Source organism: Oncorhynchus tshawytscha, linkage group LG20 (genome assembly GCF_018296145.1).
Source record: "Oncorhynchus tshawytscha isolate Ot180627B linkage group LG20, Otsh_v2.0, whole genome shotgun sequence".
Lineage (NCBI taxonomy): Eukaryota > Metazoa > Chordata > Actinopteri > Salmoniformes > Salmonidae > Oncorhynchus > Oncorhynchus tshawytscha.
The window spans coordinates 35906618-35918862 of NC_056448.1; the positions used below are offsets into that span (position 1 = coordinate 35906618).

The window sequence follows — 12245 nt, forward strand, 5'->3', positions numbered from 1 at the left end:
TCGACTTTAGCTTGAGACCTCTATTATTCCTTAGACTAACATTGAATGTAATTTCCCCACTGAACACCCAATAAAAGTAACTTGCAACTGTGAAACAGTAACTTGGAACTGTGAAACAGTAACTTGGAAAGGTGTGGAAGTAGTGTCCCATTAGGCATACACTGCTTGAATTAACATTGTTTCCATATTATTTTTATGAAATTACATTGAACCAATGTGGAATAGACATTGAATTGACGTCTGTGCCCAGTGGGTATTTGGTATTTTATTATGGATCCCCATTAGCTGTTGCAAAAGCAGCAGCTACTCTTCCTGGGGTCCACACAAAACATGAAACATAATACAGAATGACATAATACAGTACATCAATAGACAAGAACAGCTCATCAGTCAGTTGTGTCAGCGCAGTACATGTTGAGCGACCTTCTCTAGAAGCATGCTGAAAGTCTGTGGTTAATTTATTTACAGAGAAATAGCATTGTATTAGGTCAAACACAAAGACTTTGGAAATGTGTTGCAGTAACTTGGAATTGTGTTGCAGTAACTTGGAAATGTGTTGTAGTAACTTGGAATTGTGTTGCAGTAACTTGGAAATGTGTTGTAGTAACTTGGAATTGTGTTGCAGTAACTTGGAAATGTGTTGTAGTAACTTGGAATTGTGTTGCAGTAACTTGGAAATGTGTTGTAGTAACTTGGAATTGTGTTGCAGTAACTTGGAAATGTGTTGTAGTAACTTGGAATTGTGTTGCAGTAACTTGGAAATGTGTTGTAGTAACTTGGAATTGTGTTGCAGTAACTTGGAATTGTGTTGCAGTAACTTGGAAATGTGTTGTAGTAACTTGGAATTGTGTTGCAGTAACTTGGAAATGTGTAATAACTGTCCAGTAATGCCGCCCAGTTGACACACATAGGTTTCACAATGCCAACTTCTGCTCTAGCAAGCCTCAAGTGGCTGCAGTGTAGAAGACACAACACAGTAGAGGACCATTCATCAACAAACCACCCATTGGTTATTTATTTTATTTGACCTTTATTTAACTAGGCACGTCAGTTAAGAACAAATTCTTATTTTCAATGACGGCCTAGGAACAATGGGTTAACTGCCTGTTCAGGGGCAGAACAACAGATTTGTACCTTGTCAGCTCGCAACCTTCCGGTTACTAGTCCAACGCTCTAACCACTAGGCTACCCTACATGGACAATACTGAAGAAACCCCTATCCTGTCTTGCCAATTTTGATCTAGAACCAGGCTAAAGAAACACAGAGGTGGAGGATAAAATATATGTTATGATTATGGACAATTCAGCAGTCATAGCTCCTATCTAGGTCCAGGACCAGACCAGGAAAAACTATGGGCTGTAGTCAAATCCTGTGATCAGGAAAAATTCTTGGCCTCATCAGTATCCCATCGACAGGTGTGGTAGACCTGATGTCTCTGTGTCATCATCCCCCATCATGTGATGCCATGGTGGCCAATGCTAGATAAACGAACACAGTGAACCACCACACTGGAAAAGTTCCTTAGAATGGCACATGCCTGCTCTTCACTTCTACCTCTAAGACTGGATCAAGCTGGTTTCAGCTAAAAGGTCATTATATCCCAGACATGCCGTACTAAAATAGCTCTCAGTGGAATAAAATAGGTGCAGTGAAATGTATTGTTTTACAGGGTCAGCCATTGTAGTACAGCACCCCTGGAGCCAATCAGGGTTAAGTATAATTAAGCAATAAGGCCCGAGGGGGTGTGGTATTGAGCCAATATACCACGGCTAAGGGCTGTTCTTACGCACAACGCAACGCGGAGTGCCTGGATACAGCCCTTAGCCGTGGTATATTGGTAATATACCATAAACACCTGAGGTGCCTTATTTATATTAGAAACTGGTTACCAACATAATTAGAGCAGTAAAAATAACACAGCTGTCAGCCAATCGGTATTCAGAGCTCAATCCACCCAGTTTATAACAAGAAATAGAGAATAAAAAAGACAGAAACAAGCAACAACTTGTGTATACAAAAACAACATGACAACACAATGAACTGGTTAAAAGGTTCAATGTTAACTAATTAAAACCTTTGTCTTCAGAGAGTAGAGTCCCCTGGACTATCAAGAGGGAGGCAATTGACTTCAAGATTGCATAGCAAACATACAGTACTGCAGGAGGATGTGCTTGCTAGAGCACAACACTAACTTCATTTCAGAGTACACACTTTCAGAGTACACACTTTCAGAGTACACACTGTCTTACAGCCGAGAGACACAAACTGCTATGGTAGCATTGATAGCGATATAGTCTTGAGGATTTCCCTTGTATGAAAAGCATCTCTTGCAGTATCCTCTACCGCTGATCTCACAGACTGAGATAGGTCTCAGATTGAAGCGGTCACAGATAGATCCAGAAAACCACAACTACCACGAGGAGGCCACCGCCGCGAGGACCTGCACGGCCATGGAGACGCAGGGCACTTGGGCGACGACATAGGCCAGGGAGCGTGTGGGTGCCCGCAGGACACACAGGTAGGCCACTGTATGGAGCATGCGGAACAGGAAGAAGACCAGGAAGTGAGCGCGGGCCACGGCAAGCGACGGGCCAATCAGGGAGTACACAGCCCCCAGGAACAGGAAAGGGAAGATATTCTCCATGTCGTTACGGTGAGCTCTGAAACACACAAGAGAGAATATTACATTTCATGTTTTAGATGTATATTTTTTTTTACATTAAATGATTGGATAAAGTCATATTTATTATCATGGATGTATGGATTTTACATGAATAACTAAGCTGTTCGCACTGACTCAACAAGTTGACAAGAATAACTTGAATAAACACAACAGCTCCCCATGCTCACACATCTGTTTTGAATCAGAAGGTAATTCCTGGAGCTTACAGTATGGTCGTCTGACTCAGCCGTCTGGCACTGACCCAAGCAGTGCAAAAACCCACTTCCGCTGTGATTACTCCACACACATGCAACTTTCTCCATTAGCCAACATAAGGGAGGAGTTTAGCCTACTGAGTAACAGAAGGAAATGCCTCCATGACCAAAGGGAGTTCAAACACACAGGTTTGTTTATTCACGTTTCTTTCTTTAAGTGAATCACTTCCTCTCTTCTGACTATCACTTAGGAGAAAATTCCTCTCATGGATTCCAGTCTCTGTCTCTAAATAGACCTATAGAACGTCGCAATGTATGCATGGCCTTTACCAGCAGCTGTCTGAGTCAGTCATAAAACCCAAACCATGGATTATCAATCATCCTTAAAAACAGTTGTAGTGACTCAATAGTATGAATTTTCTTTAGAAGCCATTTAGACATTCCAATGAAATCAGATGTGCTGAGAAAAAGGAAGAGGATGGCTGTATGTAATCTCTGAGAAGTGCAGCATGTTATTCATCTTGCTTTGTTGAACTCAAGTACCACTCCAACCAATCATCATCAAGACATGGTAAACTCCCATGGAGTAATCTAAATAGAATAGACCCTTGAGTGTTTGATTATTTTGGCAGAGTTGTTAGGAGTTTAAGATTGCTAGGAGTACAGACTGTGACCAGAGAGGAAAAGGAGAAGTAAGAGGTTTTACTCCGCCCAAAATCTGTCCACGTTAAACAGATCAATATTTACACTAAACTATATGGGATTGTTTTAAGAAGTCATACCAAGGATCATTTAGCTATTTGATTTTGAATTTTAAGACCCCATCATTTATGAAAAAAAAGTGGGCCTTACTGCTATTAGCCGAAACAAACACATTGAATAACAGATTCACTACAAGGAATAATAGATAGTCCCCAAAAAATATCAAAAGGAAGTTTGTTCTGAAGTGTCTGTCCTATATCTGAGAGATAAAATAAAGATAACTCCATATTCTTGCCATTAAACAGTCTCCATATATAATGCCATTAATTTGGGGGACCTTCAGACGAGTCTTGTGAGGACTGTGGACGTCCTTGAGCAAAACAACCAACATGTACAGTGTACATGTTTGTGAGAGTCTCGCCTTTGCTCAGAGTCACATTACTGTGTGTGTAGCCCAAACGGTTGGGACGCTACCGACAGAAGTTGGCAGATGGGCTGTACCGACTTCAGACGAGTCTCCTGAGACTTGTGGAGGTCATAGAGCACAACGGAGAACATCATTGAGAGTCTCATCTTTCCATAGAGGGGTCATAATAGTTTGTAAGCAAAACCGTTCGGGCACTACAGATGATTTTGTGAGAAGACCGATTTTCTGAATGTCTCATGGTCTGACAAGCAGCGCTCTACCTCTGTCACTTTTCACCACAGATGTGGAAGTTATATCTCTAGCTTAAACTGACAAATTGTTATGGGGATTTTTTGATTATGCTAATAAAATTTCAGCAGGGCCATGGAGATCGACAGGGGGATTTAATGCTGTTCGTGGAGAATCCTAATTGGACCTAATTGATACCAGTCACAGAGCATTCCATTGTATTGCGCATCAGTGCATGAATGCCTGCTCAGCTCATCACATTTTACATCATCAATGAGTCAGTCAGAAAGGGCCTCATGTGAGGGGAGAAAAGAGGGGAAAGTTTTCAGTGTTCACTAGAAAAATAGTTTTTTCTGCTGTCGTGGATCATTTCCTGTCTAGTTAAAACAACACAGACACTGAACCATATCCCCGGCCCCAGGATGGATAACAAACGTCTGTGAAATAAAAATGAAAGTGCCACAAATGATCTCTAAAGAGTTCAACCAGCTCCAGGTAAAATTCTCCATTTACATGTTTGGTTGTCACTATCAACATTGCCACTGCCAGTATACAATAAATGCCACGCTCTTTGTGATGGTGCTATAAAGAGCTCCCTTCATTGCCTCTCTCTCACACACAAACAGCACACACACACATATTTACTCAAAATGGCATGTTATTCTCAAGGCATTAAAATGCTGAATTTTGTTAGGAATATAGTTTGATTAAAGAAAAGCTATTGCTAAGACTGTTTTCTATATTGCTTAATTTCCTGTTACAAGAGGAATACCTTACTTGCAAACATTGTGACAACCAACCCCATACTGTGTGTGACATCCAACCCAGAGTGTGTTTGATGGCTTATAACTCCATGTTGGAATAAGACATGAGGATAAAGAGTCCCCATAAGTATTGAAAGTTACCGGTGCTGAGAAATACACCAAAAAAGTGTGACAACCAACCCGGTCTCTACTACTGTTGAACATTCTATTGCTACCACCAATGTCAATAGGCTAGGGCTAGGCTACAATACAATCTGAGAACAGTAATCGCTCTTCTCACCTTCGGCACCGTTCTACGTCCGGATCCTCTCTGTAGTACTGGACGCCGCCGTGTCTCTGCGCATCCTCTGGGTTAGCGAAAGCCTTCACAGAAGAGAGAGATCATTCACAAATACCCTGACCAACGTTTATACAGCGCCGTACTTTACTTTTGTAACTAAGATGTATTCAAACCATAGATCAAATACCGAACTAGCCTAATAAACTGTTAACTGCGAAGTATCTTACTTTTTTACGAAGCCTGACTTGTCCAGTGATGATTGCTATGATGTACATCTTGATGACCAGGAGAACACTATAGAAAACAAAACAGGAAAAAGCCTCGTTCTCCAACATGATTGTTTGGTATGGTCTTCCAATTCCCAGGTGAAGTACGGCTGTGTTATCGACGTCTGCGGTTGGAGAGTTGTTCGTGCTCATGGAGCCTAACTGGAAAGTATGGAGCGGGATGGAGCACCAGGAGTCAACACTTTCACTGACGCACATTTTGGAGGGGCTGGTCTGGTGCTTCTCTCGCTCTCTCTCTCTCTCTCTCTCTCTCTGTTTCCCTCTAGCCACAGTTAAACACCTTGTGGGTTTTGTGATCTGATCAATGTGGTCCAATCATTATCTGATCAAGGTTTGTAACATCCACACATTCTATTAAAATGTGTATATTACCTGCCCACCGCCTCCACATTGCAATATGTTTGACTGATATTATAAAACAATGATATGAATTCATTTATTTTAAGACAATTACTGATGCCATAAGTCAATGCTACTACCTGTCAGTGATTATTTAGGCCTGCATTATACATTTTTTAAATGGTTTGACCAACCAGATCTGTTTACACATGATTGATATCCATATATTAATGGGTCCCTAACTACCTCCGGAGGTGGTCAAGTGGATCATGCGTCTTTTAATTGTCGACACCTGTCTAAAAATGTGGGCATCAAGATCAGGACAAAGGACGCATGTCAGTACCAGCTATACATATTTTTACTGAAGTACTTTACATCACTGCTCCTAACCATGCGTTACATCAGGATGTAGGATGTTTGAAAAGGGCTTTTCGCATGGAATTTTCAGAATGCTTGCGTTCGGGATGTTTGAAATGCTGCAGGTTGTGTGGAGCGTGTGCAAAAGGAGGTGTGCGCGCCGAGCTTCAAAGAGAGTTTGAGGAATGAGAGCTGCGCTCCTCTCTACTGTAGAACAACTTCCCCTTAATGTTCTCTAGTTACGCCGTGATTCAAGCAAAGTAATACTAAGTGTATGTTGTGTAGCAAGCTGTTAGTATCCCATGTGCCTCACCCTAATAATTTGGTGCCTTTCCTCCTCATAACTTAGCCTACTGTTTTGATTTGGTGGTGCACATGTAGCCTTTAGCCTGTTTTAGAAAAATGTAATCATCAAAAATTTTAAGAGCTTTCATTGTCTGCTTATATGCCCCTTTTATTTATCCTATGGTTTTTTATTTTATTTTACCTTTATTTAACTAGGCAAGTCAGTTAAGAACAAATTCTTATTTTCAATGACAGCCAAGGAACAGTGGGTTAACTGCCTGTTCAGGGGCAGAACAAAAGATTTGTACCTTGTCAGCTCGGGGGTTTGAACTTGCAACCTTCCGGTTACTAGACCAACGCTCTAACCACTAGGCTACCCTGCCGCCCCAGGTTCTGACTTGGTGTACAGGGAGAATACTGTAAGAATTCTGAATTCTGTCGCTGTACATTTCAAAAGTGCTGAACAGATAGTTAAATTGACTACGTCTGTCCTAGCTCGCTCATTAATGTCTTAATCTAAATTATCTGCTCGTCGTCCCCTTATGCCATAGTTTGTACATCTCAATTGTCAGTAGAAACCACATTTGTTTAAGCAAGTCAGCAGAACAGCTATGTTTTTTTTAAAGGCAGTAATGAAGCTGAATGAACTGTTTCGCTGCCAGACAAGGCTCCGCTGATAGCCAGGTGTAGCAGTGGTAGGGTGTTGGGACTCTGCTGTTGGGATTCTGCTGTTGGGACAGCTTTAGGCCCTAACAGTTTGTGGGCAACCTTTGTCACCGTTATAATGCAATTAATGTATTGTTAAGTGTTGTGTTGTGGCTTTGCTGGCATGCATCTAAAAATATATATTTTTAGTTTGCCCCAAGATTTACATGCTAAAATTGCCACTGTTTCCTTCTAATGAGGGACGGATTTTGAATTGAATAGTACTGGATAGCTAGGCCTACTGTCCAGGATATGCACCTGGGATAAGGACTAAGGGATGTTTCGGCAGCCCTTTTAAAAAGGCAGCAGCGAAACGTGGGGGCTGCCTGATCTATATTGAATTCAATAAATGTGAAATACTAATCAAGAACAAACTAGTCTTTGATAGGCTAAATGAGCTAAATGAGCCCAGTCAAATCAGGATGACGAGGACCAGAGAAGGTGATTCTAGGCGCACAGAGAGTTTAAAAGGGCAATCTGCAATTGTTGCATCCAGTTTTGGACTTATTGATATACATATTGATTCTTTGAAGAATATAACTTATAAATGCCTCATGTGCTTAATTCAACTGTCTTACCCCATCAGAGCCCAAAATATAAGCTTGTTTTACTCCCATGTTTGTAAACAATGAAAATGTTAACAAAGACTATATAGCTTCAAAACATAGTTAAATCATTTTGATATCATGGATGGTCAGTTTTTGCATCCATAGCTCTGTCTATGTGTTTGAAAGTGGTTACATTTTTCCAGGCCCATCCCTCAACTGTTTACCAAAACACAGGTGGGTAGACCACTTTGTTATGGTTTCAATTAAGGACTCTAGCTATGTTTTGAGGCTATATACAGTGTTTGTTTACACTGACATTGTTTATAAACACTGGAGTAAAACAATCTGGGGTACGACAGTTGAAGTAAGCTCATGATGGGGTGCTGGTATGGTACAGCAGTACTGGGCTGGTGTGGCTGTGCCTTCCCAGTCCACCACTGGGCTTATCTCTGCTGGACATAACTTTTGTTTGTAGCGAATGAGGGCAGAGAAACAGCAGGAGTGGGACTTGAACCAGCAACTTCATGGTGCTATGGAGCACTGTGCCAGAAAATCTGTCCAGCATGAGCTAAAGTGGCCCCCGAAAACCTTGGGTTGATAATGAGAGAGAGGTCTCTATATCCTACTCAGACCCTGACAGAAGTATACAAAATACACATCATAACACTAACACAGCAGTGTGTACAATCATCACAATGCAGACATCCAAATCATGTCAGTGTTAATAGACTAGTGTTTACCAGAAATGTCAAACTTGTCAACACTAAAGCTCTCTAATTGACTTTGGCAGAATAACTTGTTGCATTTCATGGTGACTGTTTCCTCTGCCATAAAGGGCCCTAAAGTCCTTCACTCTTAAAATAGAAAGACTCAAAACACCATCATTGCGTAGTGAAACCATGAGAAGTAGTGTACCTAAGCTGAGATCTGGTGTTTGGAGGGTGTTTGAATGTAAACCCAATGGACGTGTTCTGATTCACTGAATGGATTTCAAAACAGAATAGAAGTACTCTGAAACACCCAAAGTGGTTCTTCATTCTGAATCATTGTGTTTTTAAGAGAGGTTTGTGAAAACACTTTTTGGTGTTTCAGTGCATGTAAAAGGCATCATCAAAATACAAAAACAATGTATAATGGCCTGTCTCTCTCATCCAATAAAATGCTTTATAGCATAAATATTGATTGATGCTGATTTTCAGTAGATATTTTTATTAAAATTTTAAAGAAAACAATGGATGTTTTTTTTCTTCCCTAGGGTAGACTTTGGCACTTATTATAGGCTACAGTTGCCAGGCCCATTCTGACATCATAAATAATGTACAACTGTTCAATCCAAACGTTTAGGACTATGTAAGATAGCAGATGTAACAAGAGTTAACATGTGTAAAGTGGGCCTTCATCACTGGTTTTCATGTGAGGACAGACGGTGGATGTGAACAAGGGTCTCCTGCTTGTCAAAAGACTGCCTTGGTGCACTCTGCCAGTCTTCAGGGCTAAATGGTTATGCTGAGCACATGGGGCCGATTCAGAGTTGAGATAAGTAGACTTAACATGGACTCATGTTAAGTCCGTGTTAGATCAACTTCCCACTTGGTAAACACTGGTTTAATCAATGCCGTTTCCACGTCATTTCAATGAAATTACATTAAACCAGTGTTTAAAAGACATCTGTGCCCAGTGGGTTATCTTAAGTCTGAATCGGCCCTATAGATAATAATTAAATTATTTCTGTGCTTTGCTTATTAAAAACAAGAGGAGACAGAGTGAAAGTTGGAAAGGTGGAAGTGGGAAATGAACCATGAACTGCTGGGGCAGTAAGATGGGAGTCGTTTCTTTATAATTTTACCCACTCAACCACACAGCCGGGAACCATGTGAGGAACTTGGGCCCCAATATCAGAAGCAAAATGTGTACTTTGAACAATGTGCTACCGTACTGTTCAGAATTCACCTGGTCTGCAGCCTGGAGGTGGAGAGAAAGCATTCGTGGCAGGTACGCCCTCTAGCAAACTCTATGGTCAAGTATAAAAACAGGCAAGTTTGCAAGCACCTCTCCTGTATTCGGGTCCTTCACAAATTCAGACAGGAGAGAGCACACCAAACGCACAGACAAAACTATCCAAAATAATCAAAGAAAGTATGGATCCGTGCTATCCGGGATCCTTAAATTGAAAATAGTTAAGGTAAGGGTTTAGGGTAGGGACGTCTCAAGGATCTCAGATAGCACTGAACATGAAAGTATGTGTCAAAGAACGTGAGTACAAAATGTTATGCTGGAGGGTAAGCGCGTTGTGCCAGTAACTGAACGGTTGCTGGAGCGAATCACCGAACTGACAAGGTACAAATATGTCGTTCTGCCCCTGAGCCAAGCAATTAACCCACTGTTCACCGGGCGTTGACGAAGTGGATGTTGATTATTAAGACAGCCCCCGCACCTCTCTGATTCAGAGGGGTTGGGTTAAATGCATTGTTGTACAACTGACTAGGTATCCCCCTTTCCCTTTGTGACACTGAAGAAGGAAACAGAAAAGGAATTAATTCAATAAAAACAATGCTAATAGAATAAATCAAACAGCCATTTTGATTCATTGATTCGTTTTTTGAAATAAAATAACATTTTATGCGTCGAATACAAGTGCAGACTTTACTTTGAAATGCGTACTTACATTCAACATTGCAGAGTTAAAAAGTAAACGTAAAAGGTTTTTTAATAAAGGAAATGGTAACAAATATAAAATAACAATAACGAGGTTACAGTGCCTTCAGAACACTTGACTTGGGTTGTGTTATAGCCTGAATTTAAAATGGATACAATTGAGATATGTCACTGGCCTACACATTATAACCCATAATGTCAAAATGGAGTAATGTTTTTTATTTAGCACATGAATAAAATGAAACCTGAAATGTCTTTAGTCAAAGTATTCAACCCCATTTATGGCAAGCCTAAATAAGTTCAGGAGTAAAAATGTGCTTAAGTCACATAAGTTAAGGATTCACTTTGTGTCCAATAATAGAGTTTAACATGATTACTGAATGAATACCTCATCTCTGTACCCCATACATGCAATTATCTGTAAGGTCCCTCAGTCCAGCAGTTAATTTCAAACACAGGTGGTGCTGAATTTCTTTGCAGCGCTACAGACTGGTTGCCACCCTACAGATGGCTATATCAGTCTGCTAATACAGGACATGTAAAGGCCAAGTGCACTACTTTTGTGATATATATATTTTTTAAGATTTCTATTATTGGATTTTTCAGGGGGTGATGCAGCACCCTCAGTACCCCTACTTCCCACAGCTATGACTGTATATACAAGGAGTACCAGTACAGAGTCTATGTGCAGGGGTACGAGGCGGTAGTCATTTAGACAGGTTACCGTGGCGTTCTTGGGCACAGGGACTATGGTGGTCTGCTTGGAACATGTAGGCATTACAGACTGGGTCAGGGAGAGGTTGAAAATGTCGTGAAGACACTTTCCAGCTGGTCAGCGCATGCTCTGAGTATGCGTCCTGGTAATCCGTCTGGCCCTGCGGCTTTGTTAATATTGACCTGTTTAAAGGTCTTACATCGGCTACGGAGAGTGTGATCACACAATTGTCCGGAACAGTTGAAGCTCTAACACATGGTTCAGTGTTGCTTGCCTCTAAGCGAGCATAGAAGGCATTTAGCTCGTCTGGAAGGCTTGCGTCACTGGGCAGCTCTTGGTTGGGTTTCCCTTAATATTATAGCATTTGATGATAACCAAATTATGCACTCATGTATTATTGCTTGCAATATGTCTGTCCCCCTGCAAAAAACATGCATACATACTACGTTACCCACCGGCTGGCCAATCCTAACCAAATCACGACAAGAATCAGACTAACGCCAACTGAACTGTCAATCATATCATCTAACTCAACTGTACTGTGATTCAATCCATCTGAGCAACCTTTAATGGCATCATCTGAATATTAAGACAGTTTAAATTTATTAGCATAATGGATGACTGGTAGATCATATTGAGCCCTGGGCTGAAGTTTATAGAAGTGTTACTGCTAACATTAGCAGTCATTGCCTGTATTGATTTTTGAAGAATATTAATGATAAATAACAGATCTTTGAACTCAGTATACACATGTGAAAGACCTGTTTTGTCATTTGATAATTTGAAATGAAGCTTCTAAATCCTGTCTTTTAAAAGTAATGTTGTACTCATGATCTTGGACAAAATTATTCATTTGTGTTTTCACAACTATATTTTATTGTCCTTTGTTTGAGAATACTGTACATTTGACCTTTTGGAATGACCAATGAGGAGTTTATAAACATACAAGAACATGGAATATACAATAAGGAGGGGCTTTCATTTACAGTATTTGGAAACTCCAAAAGTAGGGAACTAATTCTGCACAAGACAGGACTCAAAACACCGTCATAGTGTTAAGTAGCTTTAGAGAGAG

The 12245-nt window shown here is 40.7% G+C and overlaps 1 protein-coding gene across 1 annotated transcript; it reads right to left on the reverse strand.

The window, feature by feature from the left end:
* Nucleotides 1-1934: 1934 nt before the first annotated feature.
* ptges (prostaglandin E synthase) lies at nt 1935-5890 on the reverse strand. Its single transcript, XM_024381763.2, has 3 exons — nt 5507-5890; nt 5280-5362; nt 1935-2661 (listed from the first exon to the last, which is right to left on the reverse strand). Exons 1-3 carry the CDS (start codon nt 5762-5764, stop codon nt 2412-2414), a joined length of 591 nt encoding a protein of 196 aa, XP_024237531.1. The 5' UTR covers nt 5765-5890; the 3' UTR covers nt 1935-2411.
* Nucleotides 5891-12245: the final 6355 nt, after the last annotated feature.

Excerpts from the sequence above, each read along its gene's own strand:
- ptges (XM_024381763.2), bottom strand. The coding sequence starts at position 5,764 with ATGTGCGTCAGTGAAAGTGTTGACTCCTGGTGCTCCATCCCGCTCCAT. Across the intron at positions 5,363-5,506 it reads AAGTCAGGCTTCGTAAAAAA|GCTTTCGCTAACCCAGAGGA; the intron begins GTAAGATACTTC and ends TCTTCTGTGAAG. Across the intron at positions 2,662-5,279 it reads GACGTAGAACGGTGCCGAAG|AGCTCACCGTAACGACATGG; the intron begins GTGAGAAGAGCG and ends TGTGTGTTTCAG.